The following is a 19,840-nucleotide window of genomic DNA, read 5'->3' on the forward strand; positions in this document are numbered from 1 at the left end:
GAAGGCTAACTGTGGGGCACAAGACTTTGTATACTTAATTGCACTTTGATTACCTCCCAAGGTTTTGCTCCTGTCGAGCTTGACAACCGCGCTCAGCAGCATCCTCCCCTTCTTCTCGTGTAATGGCTCTGTAACGGTCCAAAACTATAGTTTAATTTAGCCCTTGTTATTTATATGTTTATAACGCCCTCTAGTATTTTAAATAAAGGTGGAACTTGTGTTCTAAATATAGTTCCGCCCGACCTCAATTCGGTGCGTACAAAGCCCAAACAGCGCCAACGGCAGCCACGATTTTCCTGACTTCAGGTAAAATAATAAGTGTTTAATAAAATGTGAAATAATAATAAAGCCCAGATATTTATTTCTATTTTTTGTTTAAACAGCCACTGAGAAAAAGCAGTGCAATTTTCGAGTCTTAGATGATCATTTTAGCCCCTCGTTTGAAGACAGCTCACGAGGTTTGTTTCTTTTTATTGTGTCTGTAATTTTCTTTTCTTGTAAATGCACATGTTAATATATTTTTGTATCTGTTTTTGTGAGCAGTTCTCACGGGTTGTCAAGACCTAATAAACCCTGTTTTCTCTACCTCGTGCCCATGCCATTCCTTGAGGGTGCTACAGGCTCCATCATGCAATCAATCATGGCGTCGTCTTGTTGCTCTGCAAACACAATGTAGAAACCATCTTCTTTATTTCTCCTGACATCTAACAAACACAGCGTCGCATTTTATAAATTAGGAGCAGCAACGAAACCTCTTTGTGTAACTTGGACCTTAATGGTCTAATTAATGTCTTCTTGATGTTTGATTTGTTAAACTAAGTGCATATTTCTTTATATGCTCACAATGGTGTGGTTGTTTGTTTTATGTTTCGACAAACCAGAAGTCACTTTACTGTAATTGAGTTGTTTTTATGGGTACTTGTACTTTTTTTTAGTATATTATTTTTAAATCAGTAGTTTTACTTGTACTTAAGTACGTTTTAAAAGAAGTAAAGTAATTCATTACATTTCTACACCCATCCGTTACTGAGTAAATTATAATTTATTGTTATATAATGATCAACGGACATCGTGAAACTACAAATGAAATGACCAGAGAACAATCGAATGCATCACATCATAGCCGACCAATCAGATTAAACGTAAAGCATTGAGCCAAAATAGCATTGAATGATGTTATTTTACCACTTTCTTTAGTTTAGGTTGGGGGTTCTACCTATTATGTTGTTACCCATGTGGCACATTTGGCATGGCACTGTTTCAGAGTTAATCAATAAAGCTATACTTACAGCCTGATACATTTAAAAAATTCCTTATTTATTCCTTTTATATATATATATGTTTACTGTATGCAAGGGAACTGTGGCAAGATTTATTACAACAAATAAACCTGTGGGGTGAAAGTAACTAGTAACTTTTTCATTGAGTACTATTTAATTGAGCTACTTTTTACTTCTACTTGGGTATGATATATCAGTACTATTTACATGCGGTTCAGGTGTCAGCAGTGGTAGGGTGGGTGACTCTCTCCAGCAGAGGCAGAGTTGGACAATAATCTGTCATGAATATGATCTGCTAAGGGAGGTCAGGCTGCATACACACATTTTTAAACTCAAAGCCATACTTAATTAATTGTAGCTTCCAAGGCAAGGCAAGGCAAATTTATTTGTATAGCGCATTTCATACACAAGGCAACTCAATGTGCTTTACATGATAAAACATTCAATTGTTTAAAATCAATACGAACAATTAAAATCACCAGTAAAATCAATTAAAATCAATTAATATCACCAGTAAAATCAATTAAAATCATCAGTAAAATCATCAACAAACACATTACATCAACAACATGACAAAAAGTCTCTCTCTCAATCATACGCAGTAGAGAAAAAAATTGCCTTTAACTTTGATTTAAAAATGTTCACATTAGATGCTGACTTCAGCTCTGCTGGCAGTTTGTTCCACTTCTTTGCAGCATAACAACTAAAAGCAGCATCACCATGTTTACTGTGAGCTCTGGGCTCCACTATCTGACCTGTGTCCATAGATCTGAGAGACCTGCTGGGTTCATACCTGACTAACATGTCACTGATGTATTCTGGACCAAACCCATTCACAGATTTTTACACCAGCAGCAGAACTTTAAAGTTTATTCTGAGGCTGACTGGGAGCCAGTGTAAAGACTTTAAAACTGGAGTAATGTGTTCTGACCTCTTTGTTCTGGTTAAGACCCGAGCTGCAGCGTTCTGAACCAGCTGTAGATGTTTGATGCTCTTTTGGGGGATTCCTGTCAGAAGACCATTACAATAGTCCAGTCTGCTGGAGATAAAAGCATGGACCAGTTTCTCCTGATCTTTCTGAGTCATTAAACCTTTCACTCTGGAGATGTTCTTTAGGTGGTAGAAGACTGTTTTTGTGATAGATTTGATCTGACTGCTGAATGTAAGATCTGAGTCAATCAGAACACCAAGATTTTTGACTTGGTCTTTAGCTTTTAAAGATCCAGACTCAAGATAATTGCTGACAGCTGTCCTCTTTTCCTTGTTACCAAAGACAATCACCTCCATCTTGTCATGGTTTAGTTGAAGGAAGTTTTCACTCATCCAGCAGTTTACTTTTTCTAAACAGTCACACAACACCTCAATGGGACCATAGTCATCTGGGTTCAGTGATAGATATAGTTGTGCTTCATCTGCGTAGCTCTGATAATCAACCTTACAGTTCTGTAAAATTTGTCCTAAAGGAAGCATATAAAGGCTAAACAGAAGGGGTCCAAGAACAGAGCCCTGAGGAACCCCACAGGACATTGGTAATCTGTCAGATTCAAAGTTTCCAATGCTTACAAAATAGCTTCGCTCCTCCAAGTATGACTTAAACCATTGCATTACTTTTCCATTTAGTCCAACCCATGTTTGCAATCTGTGCAACAAAATTGTATGATCTACAGTGTCAAATCAGTGACAATTGACTTCACAACAGTTTTAAAGAAGTTTGAGGGTATTGTGTCAAGGCAACATGTTGATAGATTTAGCTGCTGAACAGTCTCCTCTATTGTTTTTGGGTTCACTGTAATAAACTCTAACATTGTAGTTGACTTATCCCTCAGTGGTTGAAGCTGTTCAAGCTTTTTGTGATTTTGCTGGTTTGTTTTGATGTTTGACCTTATTGATTGTATTTTTTCATTGAAATATACAGAAAATTCATTGCATTTTCCAGCTGACAGTAATTCAGGGGCTATCTGATCTGGGGGGGTTGTGAGCTTTTCAATTACAGAAAACAACGTGCGAGAGTTGTTGACATTTTTGGCAATAATTTCAGAAAAGTATTGCTGCCTTGCTTTGAACAAGCCATCATTGAATTTTTGCAGACTTATTTTGTACAGTTCTTGATGAATTTGGAGTTTTGTTGATCTCCATTTACGCTCAGCAGATTTCAAATTCTGCATTATCTCAGTCCTCCTCCAAGGTGTTTTCTGTGTGTTTGGTTTTCTCTTAGTTTTGATTGGAGCCACCACATCTATGACATTACAGACTTTTGTATTAAACTCATCCAAAAGATCATCAACTGTCTCAGCACTCAATGTTGGTGTCATTGCTATGGCTTCCATAAACTGTGCACTTGTGTTGTCATTTATGTACCTTTTCTTTAAACACACAGAAGTAGGGGGGACAGATGTTACAGTCTCTAGGTCAAAAAAGACACAGAAATGATCAGATAGAGCTAAGTCTCTTACATCAACAGCAGAGATATCAACACCTTTAGAGATAACCAGATCCAAAGTGTGACCTTGAGTGTGTGTCGGACCAGTCACATGTTGTGTAAGACCAAAAGTCTCCATTAAAGCATATAGTTCTTTGGCAGTATTGTCCATGTTATTGTCTACATGAATATTTAAGTCACCTGTTATTATTAAAAAGTTGTATTCAGTGCATACAACTGACAGCAGTTCAGCAAACTCATCCATGAATTCTCCAGAATATTTTGGGGGTCTATAAACGACTAAAAACAGAACTATTGAATCACCCTTCAGTAAGAATGACATATATTCAAAGGAGATAAAATCACCAAATATTATTTCTTTGCACTGAAATATTGATTTAAAAATGGCAGCAACTCCACCACCTTTCCTGCAAGTACGACACTTATTTAAATAAATAAAGTCTTGTGGTGCACTTTCATTGAGAATAGTATTACTGATACCATCATTCAACCACGTTTCATTAAGTAATAAAAAGTCCAAGTGATGTGTCAAAAATAATATCATTAATTATTAGTGACTTGTTAACAAGAGATCTAACATTAAGAAGAGCTAATTTTAAAGACTTTACTGGTTCCAGTCATTTGACAGTCACGCTGTGTGAATGTATGTGCAGCTGGCCCAGTCGCACTCCATTCACCATCCATCTGCCCTGCATGGCAGACAGGACACTCTCCTCTCCCGTCCTCTGATAAGTCAATGCTAACTCTAAACATCCTATAATCAGGAGTACTGGTGTATCAATAGATTTTTTTTTTGCATTATGTTGTTTGTAATTTTTTCAACTTGCGTTGCACAGACCAGAGATAGCTACAAGCTCATTTTCATCTGTAGTCCCATTCCCCTTCCTATGGAACCTGTTCTTTTTAACTTGTATATATGGCAATACATTCTGTTCTATTCTATTCTGTTTTATTCTATTCTATTCTAAGTGCCGAGTTCCTGAATTCTACTCTGATATGGGATTTTTAGAACCGATGCCGATTTAAAAAAACAGATATCTGATGAATCTGCTGATAACCGACATAACAATCAGCCAATATATCAACCGATATGACATGGGAACATTGATATGCACTGGATATATAGGATAATAATTAATAATTATGTTTATGTATATGTTTGGAATACAAAATTTAAAAAAACAAAACAATTCTAAAATAAAGTTGCTCAAATTGTAAACAGAAAATAAAATGTAATTGTGAACTATGGACTGGTCAACTTCTCCCAGTGTTGTCATTTTGTAATATTTACTGACATCTTAATTGGCCAGGCTTTTTACCGTCGTTGATTAATTGGTGATCGCTAGAATTCCCATAGTTCAAACCAAAAAGAATAAACCATGTTTAGCTTTTTTATTATAGACAGCGACAATGAGATTAAAACAACTACTGATTGTTTTCTTCAGTCCTTATTTTGTCAAATAGTTGCAGAAGCAACCACTCATCTGAGCTCCAATGAAATAAACTTGTTCAGAGGATTGAAATGACCAGGTCGTCTTTAGTTAGTTAATCTTCCTAACATTCGATGTGTGCATTGAACATTGTTCTTGGTTGTGGTGTATTGCTCTCTCTTGTTTCAGCACTGAGGTAATTGGTTGTTCTTTCATGCAGACATGAGCATGAGTGGAGAGCTGAAGTCAAGCCGCTCCAGGGCAGCCAGTAAGAGAGCCAGCAACACAACGTATGGGTGAGTAGAACTTCTTTACGTTCTCATACACACACTAAAAGATAATCGTGCGCTGTATTATGCACTGCTTTCCATTATCTGTAATCCAGTAGTTGCACCACTTCTTTCCAGTCAATACAGCGTTATTGGTTATTAGCTTCATACCACCTGTGAGCTGCCATTGATTTTCCCCGGCAAGTCAATGTTTTCAATCTATCTGTTGCAGTGCACACAAATAATGGGAGCTTATTACTGTTTGTTATTGGTGACTTAATACAAAGCTGCAGAGCTGCACTGATGTCCTTGAACTGCATCTTTTGTCCCTATACTGATTCTCTGTAGTTTTTCTAATGATCCTCTGTAAAACTGGTCTTCTGATAGTATTTTTACCTGATGTGCAATCTGCTGCTATTTTAACCATCGCCTTGTCTGTCACTAAGTGACTTGTGTGTGGAAATAGTGCAGCATTTTTCTGCCTATTTTCATCACAGTTGCAGTGAACCGACCCTATTTTTAAAATGAGAAACATCCACGTTGACTTGTACAGTAAATGAAGAGCTTCCAAACACCTCAACATGCAAGTTCTCTGGTAGAAACTAGACGATGCACAATGAGAGAGAACATGTAAACTCCTGCAGAATGTTTTTTTTTTTTTTTTTTTTTTTTTTTTTTTTTTTTTTACCTTGTCTGCACATGCTTTCGAAGGTTAACACTACAAGAAGTGCAATCTTTTGACAGCAATGCATATTTTATTATTGCAATTAAATAAATTTATTTATTTCATTGCATAATTGTGACCGTCACCAGCCCTCCCTAGGGAAGGGTAAGAAATACTTTATTAAAGGGAGGATGTAAAAAAGAGAGGGCAGTGTTACACCAAGGTGAGGGGTTGGAGGGGGGTGGGGAAGTTAGCAGGGAAGAGGGATACAAGATAGGATATGGAATGGGTGAGGAATAGTTTTAAGTGATGCGATGTGAAATTGTGGTTGTGTATATTGTGTTTATTGTTGTGTTGTCAAGCCAGTTTGGTGACCAGTGTGTGGTTTAGGAATAATGGTGGTGGCTGTGAACAGAGGAAGAGGTGAGTGGAAATTCCATAAAACAGGTATTTGGGAACAACGTGTCTAAGGTTGAGCCCAGTATGAGTGTTATCCCACAGCCCAAGGCCAGTGCATCCATGACAAATGTATTTCCAAGTACCGCCACTGCAAAACCCAAGAGCCGCCCCCGGGCCCGAAGAAGCAGTCAGGCCAGCAGCAAGAGCAGGCAGCCTAAGGGCCCCCGGCGACCACCCCACGGCCAAGCAGTCCCCCGAACGCCCCCAAGATCCCAAGCCGAGAGGCAGCCATCGCCCCCCCATACACACCCGAGAAAGCCCCAAGGAGCCAAGGACCCAGCGCACCACGCCACCGATCCCACCCCCAACCCCCAGACCCCCCACCCCATCGACCCCCCCACCCCCCCCACCCCACCCCCGCGCCTAACCCCCCGAGGGGAGGGCCCAGAGAACTCCCTGCCCGAGGCCCCAGCGGAGGAGCCGAAGCCCACACCCAGCAGACGACCAGAACCGCGCCGAACAGGCAGCCAGTGGGCACCCGCCGGCGAGCCCAGAGCCAGCAGGGGCCCGACCCCAGGCCAGAAGGACCCGGAACGGATGCAGCACCAGGAGCAGCCCGCCCAGGGAGGACGACCACACCCCAAGCCGCATAAGGCACCAGGGGGCCGCTCCTGCAGAATGTTAATACTGTAGGGATAATGTTTGTACTAATGAGCAGTTGTCAACAGGACGCATATTAAAGGTTTAGGGAAACAAATACTGCTGGTCTAAACCAGAAGAGACCTCACCATTACACCACATCATTCTTTCCCTGAAATGGCTGTTGTAGAAATAATGGCAAAGACCAGAATACCTGTTCACTATCTACACAGAGGGGTTCCGTATCAGATTCAGTTTGAGTTTACACAATATGAGGAATTTGTTTTGTTGGGATTGGTGCAACAATAAATAGAGAACAAGACAAAAAGACAAGGAAAAGGAGGACAGTTATCTATAAAGACAAACATGTGATGGCCAGAAAAAGTGAAAGAAAGACACATTGTCTTAACACTTTAGGACTTGTGGATGCATTTAAATACGTTCACAAGGTCGGTGGAGTCCTCTGGAGACTGCGAATGCCCCATTAAAACTAAGGATATTGTCTCCAATTTGCCACAACCCTGAATTTGAGAAAAGGAATGTTCCTCTCCTTTTCAGGACATGAAAACAATCTGGATCCAATCTGGATGAAACTCAGTGGGAAAATTAAAGAACCATATCTGACATAATTGTGTCTAATTTCATAAAGCTTGATCATGTTTTAACCAAGATATGAATTTCTTTAATTTTGCCATTGATGGAAATTAGAGATTTTTTTATATTTATTTTATTTTTTATGTTTTCCAGAATCAATATATTGATCTGGTTTCCTTCCATAATTTAATAGAACTTTTTATGGTGTAAGGTCAATCTTTGGTTAAAGTTTGGTCAAAATCCAATACTTATGATATAATCCTGCTAACAGACAAACAAACAAATAAACGCCAGGGAAAATATAACCTCTTTAGGCGGAGGTAATTTAAAATACAAAAAAACATTTTATAAGATTTATTAGGCACTCTCAAGCCCCAACACTGCACACCTACCAGTAAACATTTTCTCGTTTTAAATGTAACAAAAAAGTGGCTTTAAGTTAATGTTGCATTAAATAACAATATTGCATACAAGAAAAGACGTGCTACTGTCTGCATTCATAGATGGAAAGCTCTCTCTCTCTTTACCTCCTGTTTACGTGCTTGTGTTCTTATTCAATACTTACTATACATACAGTAAGTGCTCACTCTGCTGTACTTATATAAACACTGCGGTTTTGATATTTAGTGTTTGTCCACGATGTGTTCTTTGAACTATTTAAATAATCTCATTCCCAGCTCGCCCTCCTTCACCATTGCTGTCACTGCCCTAAATCTTTGTTCAGAGGTTTTTTTTATTATCAATGGGGTTATTTTAGGTCATTACAGCATGTTGCCACTCAACAGCACGGGCTCGTCATACTATTCACATACACACAATGACGAACCATGGAAAAGTCCTGTGGTGTCTCACTCAGCATAGATAATAAACTACCGATAAAGTCAGTAGATGGACTGTCAGGATGTCGAGCTTAGTGAGAAATATCTGTTCGACACACATTGACCTTTATTTCCTATGCATCATTTTAAGCCACGTGTAAGCTAATTGCCTTCATAACTTTGATAATTTGAAAGAGAGGATTTGATGGTAATAAACCAATATTTTTATGCTTCTAAATATATAGTGGAGTAATAAAGACAAAAAAGATCACCTCTATCCATCCCACAAATGGGAAATTTGCAGAGTTTCAGCAGCAGATAAATAGGAAGATATATATACATTAACCTGTACACAGTACAGATAAGAGGGAAGACATGTTGCAAGAGACATAGCGCAAGAAAAATGAACATCTATCTATAAATGCAAGGAAGGTCTGTGTGCTTGCGTGCGTGTGTGTGTGAGGCAGTGTCTGATCTTTTTTAGCAGATTGCGCATGGCTCGAGGGTGCGCATCCATTATTTTGGACTTTTTGGGTGATTACGTTTCAAAACGTTTATTTTAATTTTATTTTGACAGGACATGAAAGAGGGGAGGGGCGTCTGAGCCGCACACGCACGGAGCCATTTAGAGAGAGAGTTGCGACAACTGAAGTTCGAAATAGACTCAAATAGTTCCCGGAAGTTATTGGCGGGCAATTCAAATCCATTGATTCCGAGTGACATAACTGGGATTTTAGGTAATTTGTCGTCAAAAACTGCATCGATTTACGGACGGGACATGAGAGGGGGGAGGGGCGTGTGAGCCGCACACACACACAGCCATTTAGAGAGAGAGTTGCGACAACGGAAGTTCGAAATAGACTCAAATATTTCCTGGAAGTTATTGGCGGGCAATGACAGCGGCTGTGCTCAAAGCGAACAGCAAAACATGCACATTTCTCTGTGACCATGGCATTATAAACGCTGATATTTTCACCACGTGTTTATAACCTAATGCGCACCTTGAATGTACATGACATGTTTGTGTGTAACTAATTTTTCCACCGGGTTTTTTGAGTTTTCCTTGCCGAAGGAGGGTCTAAGGACAGGGGATGCTCCGGGACATTTATTATTCGTTTGCTTAAGTCCAGCGAACACTGTTGCAGACTTTACCAATTTATCATGCGCGTGTCCCATAGAATTAAACCAGGGAAATTGCACACGCTATTTTACTTTGCACCCACAAATATACTCCTTTAACACTACATACCACTACAGAGTATGTAACCCTCTTTGTACATCCAACCTTCAAACACATACTCATTTGGCCATAATTGACAACTCTACTTAAGCCCCCACTAAATGAATACATACTTCTGACGAGCACTGTACTAGTATCTTAAGTATGAAAAGTCCCTTTTTTCTACACTGCTGAAAGGGTGAAATCAATAATTTATTTTCTATTTGATTTATTTGTGGAAAATTCACATGAACAGTCAACAATCTAGTCGATTTAGAGACTACAAACTATGAATCACACACAGTGGTTAAACTAGAGGGCCATCTATATAGAATTGTGGGTGCCTATAGGAAAACACTTAGAGTCTGTTCAGTAAGTACCAATACGTTAACCAACATACGTAGCTTTGATAAAGTTCCAACGTTAGCTGCAGGTGAAACTGCACCGACTTTGTTTCATGTCTTTTGAATAAAATAATGCTCATTACAGATTTGGAGTTTCATGCAATAATTGATTAAATGATGTAGTTTTTTTTTTCTCATTTACTCCAAGCAAAACAAAAACAACAAAACGCAGACAAAAGCACACACACACACACACACACACACACACACACACACTGCACTCACAAATGGACATGGCAGCTACCAAAAATCTGTCCGGAATCCAGTAATCCTGCTCTGGGCGACTGGCAGCAGTTTGTTGGGTTTACTGCCTCGTCCCACTGTTCTCACACACGCAGCCAACAAACACGTCTGCCTGTGGCTGGGATTAGTTTGGAAACAAACTTTTTTTTACACCTGTCTATAATGCTAAAGCAGTGACAATCTGCTCAACATCACCTCTGCCTTTCCACACGATTGTTGCCAGCACACAGTTATTGTTCCAACCATAACACAATGGAATGCTTTAAATGTCTTTATTTCTCAGCAACCACAGGCCTGTGTTTTCCCTATGTTCTCCCTCTTACTTCTCTGCAGAGGTGGCAAAAGTTCTTCAGTACTCAAGTAAAAGTATAGATACTTGAATAAAAAATTACTCTGTTAAAAGTAAAAGTATTGAAGTTGCTCCCTTACTTAAAGTAAAATGTACATGCTACTAAATGTACTTAAGTAAAAAATTCAATAATAAGACTGGTTTTTTAAACCCGCAAATTCCATATATTTTCTTTTTATAAGAACTTGTAGAATACTGGTACATGGGTACATTTCAACACATGGGAGAATTTTGCACTCATAATAAATAAAAAGTCTAAATAAAATGTATCAAGAAAAAAAAAAAAATGCAAATGCTCAATTAAACCCGGAGCAGCTTTGATTTAGCATTTTTAGGAACTTGTAGAAAACTGAAAAATGAAATGTGTTACCCTTTATGAACACCTGGAGAATTTAGCGCTCATTATAGATCAAATTTGTGAATGAAATGTTTTGAGTTTAACAATTTTTAAAACTTGAAAATGTGTTAGCCATAAAACTCAGGGAAAAAAGCTCAAACTACCAAAATGTTGTATTTTTACATTTTGGTGTCATCTTCGTAGGTCTTAAAAGTAACGAGCTCATTTTAAAAATGCAAGGAGTAGAAAGTACAGATATTTATTTAAAAAAGTAAGAAGTTAAAGTAAAAAGTCACCAAAAAAAAATGAATACTCCAAGTAAAGTACAGATACCAGAAAAAACTACTTAAATACAGTAATGCAGTATTTGTACTTCGTTACTTGTCACCTCTGCCACTCTCACATATCTGCCCTCGGGCTGTTTGCTCCTGAGCGACCCTGACAACATATGCGTGTTGTCATCATTTATCGTCCATACTTCCCGATAGTCACGGGTCCCTTCCAGCACACTGAGTCCCAGCTGTGAAAGCAGCAATGGGACCAAACGAGTGGCAAATAATCCACAGCCCAGATGCTGTTGGTGCTCCAGCCGTGGACTCTGTATATGCACCATTGCACGACAACAAAAGCTCACTCTACCATACTGTGTGCAGCTCAAAGGGGCTCAGGTGCTCCAGGAAGGGCTTCTGTTGTGCGTGTAAGTGAATCAGTGATTCATTAATTGACCCTCACAGGTCAAAAGTTCTTTCAAACTAGGGACAATTATTCTGTAGTATTGTAGTTATTTATACATTGTGTCAGTAGCTGTTTTGCCATGTGGAATGTACAAACTCTCCACAGAGAGACCACAGCCTGCTGGGGTTGATCTCACAATCATAAAAACAGCCAAATACCACAATGTTTAGCCCAACATTTAGGATGACATTGTAAACGATTTATTGCATATAGTCCAGTACTCTTCTGCAGGACTTTTATTATAAAAATCCAGAAGTTTTGCTTCCTTTCTTAGCCTCTATGTCATTAACTACTAGCTGCAGTCGTATCTCTTCCATATTTTTAGGTTCTTTCATTAACTCAGTTAAAAATCAGAAATCAGTTCATCAGTTTGAATCAATCTTTGCATGTATTTCATACAGAACCCACACTTGGAGGATATGTTGGTTTCTTTGAAGGGATAGAATGTTTAGGTCAGGGGTAAATGGTAAATGGTAAATGGACTTGATTTATATAGCGTCTTATCACCACACTGAAGCAGTCTCAAAGCGCTTTACATATCAGCTCATTCACCCAATCACTCTCACATTCACACACCAGTGGGACAGGACTGCCATGCAAGGCGCTAGTCGACCACTGGGAGCAACTTAGGGTTCAGTGTCTTGCCCAAGGACACTTCGACACATAGTCAGGTATAGGATCGAACCCCCAACCTCTCGATCAGAAGATGACCCTCTACCACCTGAGCCACTGTCGCCCCAGGGGTGTCCACACTGCGGCCCGCGGCAAGTTTCAATAATATTGGACTATGGCTCAAACATGAAACTTAGCTGTGCTGGCAGTGAGCCGCCCAGCCATATTTCAACAGTCGATGTTTGAAAAAAAAAAACAGGTGAAAAATAGTGTACGGCGTGCTCATAGCCGTCTGAAATATGCGTACAGTCGAACCTAGGATCAGGGGACCCGATAAGAGCAGACGCCCGTCCACGGTGGACAAATCGTAGTGCACGGAGAAGTTTGGACTGTTTACACACCCTAATGAGAAAGTGTGGGCATCCTCTCCCACAGCATGCTGCGCTGTGACTCCGTAAGCTGAAGTTTCATTCTGTCAAACATAAGGACCCTATATTGTTTCAGTTATGTGCTTTTAAATAAGTATGTTTCTTCCATAACATATTTGTTGTTTGGTTCGTTCAATAAGAATGAATGAATGAATGAATGAATGAATAGCTTTATTTGTCATTGCGTGCGTTACAGAGCAACAAAATTTCATTTCAGTTTCATCCCCTCCAAGAAAAACATGACAAAACTATATCCACTGATCCTACAATTTTAGAATGCACCATTAAAGCAGGTTTTTTTTTCATCAGGTGTGCAATGGGAAATTATAAAATTGCATCCATTTTTGAAAATGAATTAATTTAAATTAACTGATTCATTCATTATTCAAAATAAAAATGTGTTAATAAAGTAATAATGTTCAACTGGAGTTCTAATCATCTTTTTTCCCATGGAGTCTATCAAGTATGCAAAATATGAAAGATAATAAAATAGTTTAGTTTTTTGTTTGATTTGTATTTGTGTTGTAGCTTATTGATTTTGTTAACTGAAATAAATCAGGTGGCTCTATATGCCTCATCTCATGTGAGGGGCCTGGCTGTTGGTGTATTTTTTTATATGTGGCCCTTGGTGAAAAAAGTCTGGACACCCCTGGTCTAGGTTTTTGCTCTCCTTGAATCCCTGAATAAGTGTGTATTGATAGTGAGACACACTGCCAGCATGTTAACAGAAAACACGCAAAATAAGGAAGACAATTAACGTGGACTATGGTCAAAACGCACACTACATATTAGCTTTGTACAGTGTGCTTAAATGGGCTTTACTGTCCAAGTGTCTGTGGGAGTTAACATTGCACTTCTCTTTTCACTATTCGCTCCATTTGGCATCTCAGCCGAGTGGTAAACGATTGACACAGAGGGAGGAGGAGAAGATTGGCCCCGACCCCAAGAGGCAGAAAGCGCTGAGCATCTGCTGTTCTAAGCTTCGCTCTTAAACACTCTCTCATGTGTTTTGTTTATCAGGAGCGCCGCTCATGAAGGAGTTTGAGTTTAGGATGATGGTGAGTGTGCTTCAGGCTCGTCTGTTATGTTGGTTCTCAGAGGAACAGGAACAGGAGAACATGAACCCTTTATTTGTGCTGAACAGTGAGGAAAGATGTATAGGTTCAAGGCAGGGTTGGTGTCAATTACATTTTTCAGTTTCAATTACGTTTTCAATTACCCATGTTCAATTACAATTCAATTATGATTATGGTGACTAGCAATTTTTCCAAATACAATTCAGTTATAATTATTTTTTATCCTCAGAAAGTCAATTACAATTATTTTCTCAATTACTAAAGTTCAATTACAATAATCACAATAAAAAAAATGACCTAATAAGAGTGAGCTTCCTTTTGTGTTAGCTTTCTGTTAGCATCTCTTATGATAACGGGTCAACAGTGATGCTGAAAGGATAATACAGAGGTGGATAAAAATATAAGTTTAATAAGTGGTTATAGTAGTAGTGGATCAAAAATATATATTTTAACAGAGCTTTATAAAAAGCGTTTGAATAGGGTGAAACAGGAAACAACAATAGAATAATGACTAAGAGGAAATGCTGCATTGATTAAAAAACTAAGAAAATAATGTATTATTAAAGTAAGGAAAATAAGGAAAAAAGTTACTACAAAACAAGAAAAGAAGAAAGTATAGATTTGTTTTTTTAATAAACAAATAAATAAAATACAATAATTTAATCATAAAGTAAAATAATAATAACTTGACATCTATCACAAGTTCCAGACTGACTTTTCTTTTATTGCTTTCATTCAGTTTTCATACAGATGTTCCTCTTTTCTTTCCTAACACATGCAGGATCTTCAAAACAAACGGAAATAGTAGCTAATAAATGTTTTTAAGCGGTCACAGTTATTTGGGAATCCCTGCCAGCGCTGCACATAATCTGAATTTTAAAAATATCCCTCCATCTGATTTGTTGCCTCGCAACATTTGTCGCTTGTTTTTGACAGATTGTGTGTTGCCTGAGGCCTGTGTTGGTCTGACATCTGTAGATGCACAATAAGCAGGAGGGAAAAGCAAAAAATAAATATAAACTGTCAGTCACATGCAGAGAAAGAGCCATGATGAAGTTCACCCAATTTTATTAGCAATCGCTTTGTGCCAGATATTGATCCTTTGAGATTGTAGCGACTCAACTCCCAGCTGTTGGGATGCCCACCCGCTGCCACGCCATCATGATCATTTCTAAAATACATAAATAAAAACACACACAGTCTTTAAAAAGTAGCCAACTCAGTTATTGTTGTTTTTGTTTGTTTATTTTTTAGGACATATATGTTCCATGACAGTGCAGTGGGCTTCAGCCTGGGGATGTGAGGCATTGTCGGGCAACGGTGCAGTGAGCTTTGCAGTTATCCAGCATTGGCTGACTATGCAGAAACTCCAGAGTTTGATTTGGATTATATGAAATCAGTTCACGAAAAAAAAAAAAATGATGCTGAAAATGCAAAGACAAAACAGGCACGATTTGTTTCAAAGGACTAATGCACCCTCACAAACAATATGGCTACTTTGCTTGCATCATCACTTCTGTAAAATGAAGTTAAATGTAGTGTGGACAGATTTATTTGCCTATGCAACAAGAATATCCAAACATTTTTTTCTTGAGGCACTGGTTTGCGCTGACAGAAAATGAGGCCAGTTAACTCTGAGAACTAACTGTATGGTAAACATTAAACACAGTCGGGTTGTGTGATGGTTTCCAGTTCAGCGAACCAGGAATGCAAACACAAAAACAAGAGGTAGAGCTATAGCACAAACACATTGATTCATATAAAGCGTCTAATGTGATAGTTTCCCTCTGCATGGCTGCAACTAATTTTTTTAAGGTTCCTTATTAGACTGTGACTCACTTCACAAGCTGTTGACAGCTACATTCATTAGTGTCATTTAGTTGGAAACGGTGCTAAAATGTTGAGTGCCTTTAAGGGTTGTAACGATTCAATTTGGCAACAATTTGATTTCAATCACGATTCGTTGTTTGATCCGGAACGATTCAGTGACTAGAAATCGATTAAGTAACGTTTTAGCCAAAATAATAACTGTAACCAGTGTGACTGTGAAATAAATACCTGCATACTGTACAGTACAGGTGATGTTTCATAGATTCCTGATGTTTCTTGTAAGGGAATTGTCTATAGATTAATTATGGACCAAAACAAACAGCATTTAATGGCAAATATAGTCCCACCAACACTTCAGTTTAAATTAACAGTATGTTAACTTTTCTGCTCTCATTTTCAATACTCAATACATTTTCAAAAGTAATACAATATGTATCTATAAAAGCAAGGAACGTCTGTCTGTGTCTGTGTGTGTGTTCCTCAAATATTTCTGCGGCTCAGGATCAGACTGACCTGGGAGTTTTAACATGGCGGCAGCTTGATTCAAGGGTGTGCAACGTGGGAATTGTTTGGACACCTCACCTCCACGCCCCACCTCCCGAGTCGACGGACTAAGTGATGATGTCATCAGTCCTAGCTCTACCGTGACATCAGTCTGTAGTGAAGATGACATTAGAATATTGGATCATTGGTCCTACCCAGAGCTGTTTAGAGAGAGAGTTGCAACAACGGAAGTTCAATGTAATGTAATGTTTTATTTATATAGCACCTTTCACAGACAGAGGTCACAAAGTTATTTACATATCTACTCATTCACACTCACATTCACACACCAATAGGACAGAGTTCAAAATGCTACCCACGTGTGTGCCAGAGCCAATCATTGGAGAGCCCGACCCCACACCCCACCCATTTTGGAACATTGGAATATTAGAACATTGGAACATTGGCCCTACCTCTTACAGTGATGATGTCATCAGTCTTACCTAAACAGTGACTGTTTAGGTAATATATATCGATTCATCGATCTAAAAGTTAAAAAGTTACACTCTTACTGATTTTTTGAAGAAAGGGAATTACAATTAAAAGACAAATGCCGGCAACTCATGAAAACCATCACAGACAAATGTGGGCAGTACATAACATTTGGGGTTTTTTTATGCTAAATAAAAGTGGTGCAGAAGATGTACTGTTTTAGATGCACTAAAACTTATTTTGCTTTGAGTCAAACATCTTTAATGTTGTTGCCAGGAGAACAGATTCAGTCTAGGATTCATGACATCACTCCTCCTGCAGTAAACAGGCATTCAGTGAATCTGAAACATGCCAATGTTAATGCTAAGTGTCAGCTCTGTGAGCAGGAAAGATACATGTCACTATACTGGTTCAGTTTGAAAAATGATCAATCCCTATGTTCCGCTGGTTATACAACAATGACTTTGCACATTATATGTTCTTGTCATAAGTTCTGTTTCACTATCTTCAGCATACAACAGCACAGCCACGTGCTAGAAATGTCTTCCAAGCCTTTAAAGTGTGAATGATCATAGATTCATGATCAGGATCACTGATTCAGAAAACTGCCAGTATCGGGTAAAGAGGATTTTGGCCATTTGGCGATTCTTACCACAGTTGTGTCCATCCATCTATCCATGAATCCATCCATCCATCTATCATCCATCTTTCCAGCATTGCCACCCATAGTCTCACTGAGGGTGACTTCAGAGACTTCTGAATGAAATAAATAAATAAATTAAATTTAAAACATCTGTAGAAGGAAAACTATGAACATTTTGGGCAAGAATGCCTTTTAAGGACAACTTTATACGGGACCATTTCATACCTCCACAGTCTAGTTTGGTTCAGTAACGTCACTTCTTGGTAAACTCAAACTGGCCTGTGTTTATGTCAGCAAAACCAAAGTGGTTACTCTGCAATATCAAGGCAGAACACAACAGCACAGAGCAACAGAAAGACAAATCACATACATATTTTTTGCTTTGTTTCTTCGACTATTTGTTCTTGTTCAGCACTCCAGCATATACACAATCTATATACAGTGTTTTTATGAAGGGTCTGTTGTAAACACAGAGATAAGGAAAAACATCTATTCTACATCTATGATAATCACTCTGAAGCCATGCTCAAAATAAACTTACTTTACAAACTGTCCTGATTTTTTTGCTCTCCTGCTGTCCTTTCTGTGTGTAAAGTAAAATTAGTGTATCCCAACAGCTCACAATCTATTCATCAAAGCTCACTGCATCCCAGTTCACTTCTGATTCAGGGTCAATTTTACAGCCTAAATGCTTTGATGATTTCTGTCCGCCAAGCAGTTCCTTGTGTGCTTTATCAGCTTCCTCTCTGCATGGATGTGCAGACAATGTGCCGCTTGTGGTCCATTCCTGAGAGAAGACTGGAGCTGTGCTGTAGGTAAAGGTCAGTGCAGTCAGAGGTGGATATGCTGCTGGGGAAAAAGGTCAGACTGCAGCGAGGAAAGAAAAGTGTATCAGCTGGTTTCAGGGCCACTGGCAAAGCCTTGGAGACAGCACAGAACAACAACAAAAAAAAAGAAATGGTGGATGGTGAAATAGAAAGGTATAAAAGTGGCAATGATATGCTGGCTGCAGGTGCAATGTTCCGAGCAGATAAAGTCATGTGACAGTAGATATACCAACAGTGGCTGTCAGATGGGGAAAAAATGGGCACAATCGGTTTTTTCCCTTATTTCCTGTGCATGTGTATATATTATTTTTCACAGTGCATTACCGAGCCAGTCTGTCCGGAAGTCTTATCGGTAAATAAAAATAGTAAATGAAGTCATTACAGTCCTGGCCTCCAATTCTGCAACAGAGGAAGTAGAGCAGGAGGAAGATGCAGATGCAGAGTCCAGATTAAAGCAATTGACATTTTAACGTAAGCACAAGAATTTTTAGTCAAATGTCATCGTAAGCAAACTCATCTCTTGGAGCTGTATTGACAATGATTACGTTTTAGTGAACTGTGAAGCAATTTTTAGTCTTAAGCGCACCGTATACCTGGCCCACATTGTGCCATTAAGGACTACACTTGTGAAATGAAAACATTACAAACCTGAGATCCATCAATCCCTACTGAAAGTAGACCAGATTATGAATAACATAAAATTTGGGAGAAAATGATGAATAAAAATATGATGCGTGTGCATGTGTTAGCAGACAGAGAGGATTGGGGGGGAGGTGAGTATGAATACTCTGTATGATTGATTGTATTTCTGGACAGCTGCAGGCAGTGACGTGCCGTGAGCACTAGGGTTAGGTAGGCCGGGCGTTGCAAATCAAGACTACCAATGTCGACACCAATGACAATTTCATATGTTTCGGCTGGCAAGCGTTAATCTAAAAAAATCAAGCTTGTAAAACACCATTAAATAAACTTAAACAATTATTCAATAGCAGCCTCCATACTCTCCCACAACAAGATGTATCTCATGACACGGCAGCACATTCGTTGTTTGTGTTGGAAACAGAAACACGGAGGAACTGACAACGACAACTTTTTGTACCATTCACTGTGGAAAATACAAATAATTTTCTAGTAGCTCAAGTGTTGGTCTCCCATCTCCCTTTTTTTTCAAAAGGAAGTCGTGAAAATTTCTTTATTGTCTTTAGTGCTGTCATCCTGCCTGTAGTGTTATAATCCCGCCCACTAGCTAGAGAACGTAGCAGCGGCCACACTGCATCAATTCACTAATGCACTGTGAACATACGTATAGCATTTAGCATAGCGCAGTTACGTCCAAATGCGGGGTAGCGATCTTCCTTTTTACGTAAATGGTTTTCATAATGGGGAACTGACTGAATATGGTAAGTAGGCGAATCTCATAAGGGGCGCAAAGAAATGGGAGGAGGAAATGCAAATAAACTAATGCAATGGACGCAATGCAATTCATCAAATCTGGAACTGTTTGTGGTGATTGTTTTAGCACCAGAAAATAGTACGACTGACAAGCAGGTGCAAACACACACGCAGAGATCAGCTGCAGTAAATATTGACACAAAACACAGCAGAGATGAAAAAGGCTCTAGTTACCTT

At 38.9% G+C, this 19,840-nt stretch overlaps 1 protein-coding gene across 2 annotated transcripts in view; it reads left to right on the forward strand.

Annotated features, from left to right (window-relative positions):
- Positions 1–19,840, forward strand: part of LOC114458197 (heterogeneous nuclear ribonucleoprotein C-like) — a 60,947-nt gene that overhangs the window by 3,245 nt on the left and 37,862 nt on the right. For both annotated transcript variants that reach the window (XM_028440525.1, XM_028440535.1), the window contains exon 2: positions 5,371–5,446. In XM_028440525.1, the coding sequence (XP_028296326.1) occupies positions 5,371–5,446 (76 nt within the window). The remainder of the gene's footprint in view (positions 1–5,370; positions 5,447–19,840) is intronic.

This window comes from Gouania willdenowi, chromosome 3 (genome assembly GCF_900634775.1).
Source record: "Gouania willdenowi chromosome 3, fGouWil2.1, whole genome shotgun sequence".
Taxonomy (NCBI): domain Eukaryota; kingdom Metazoa; phylum Chordata; class Actinopteri; order Blenniiformes; family Gobiesocidae; genus Gouania; species Gouania willdenowi.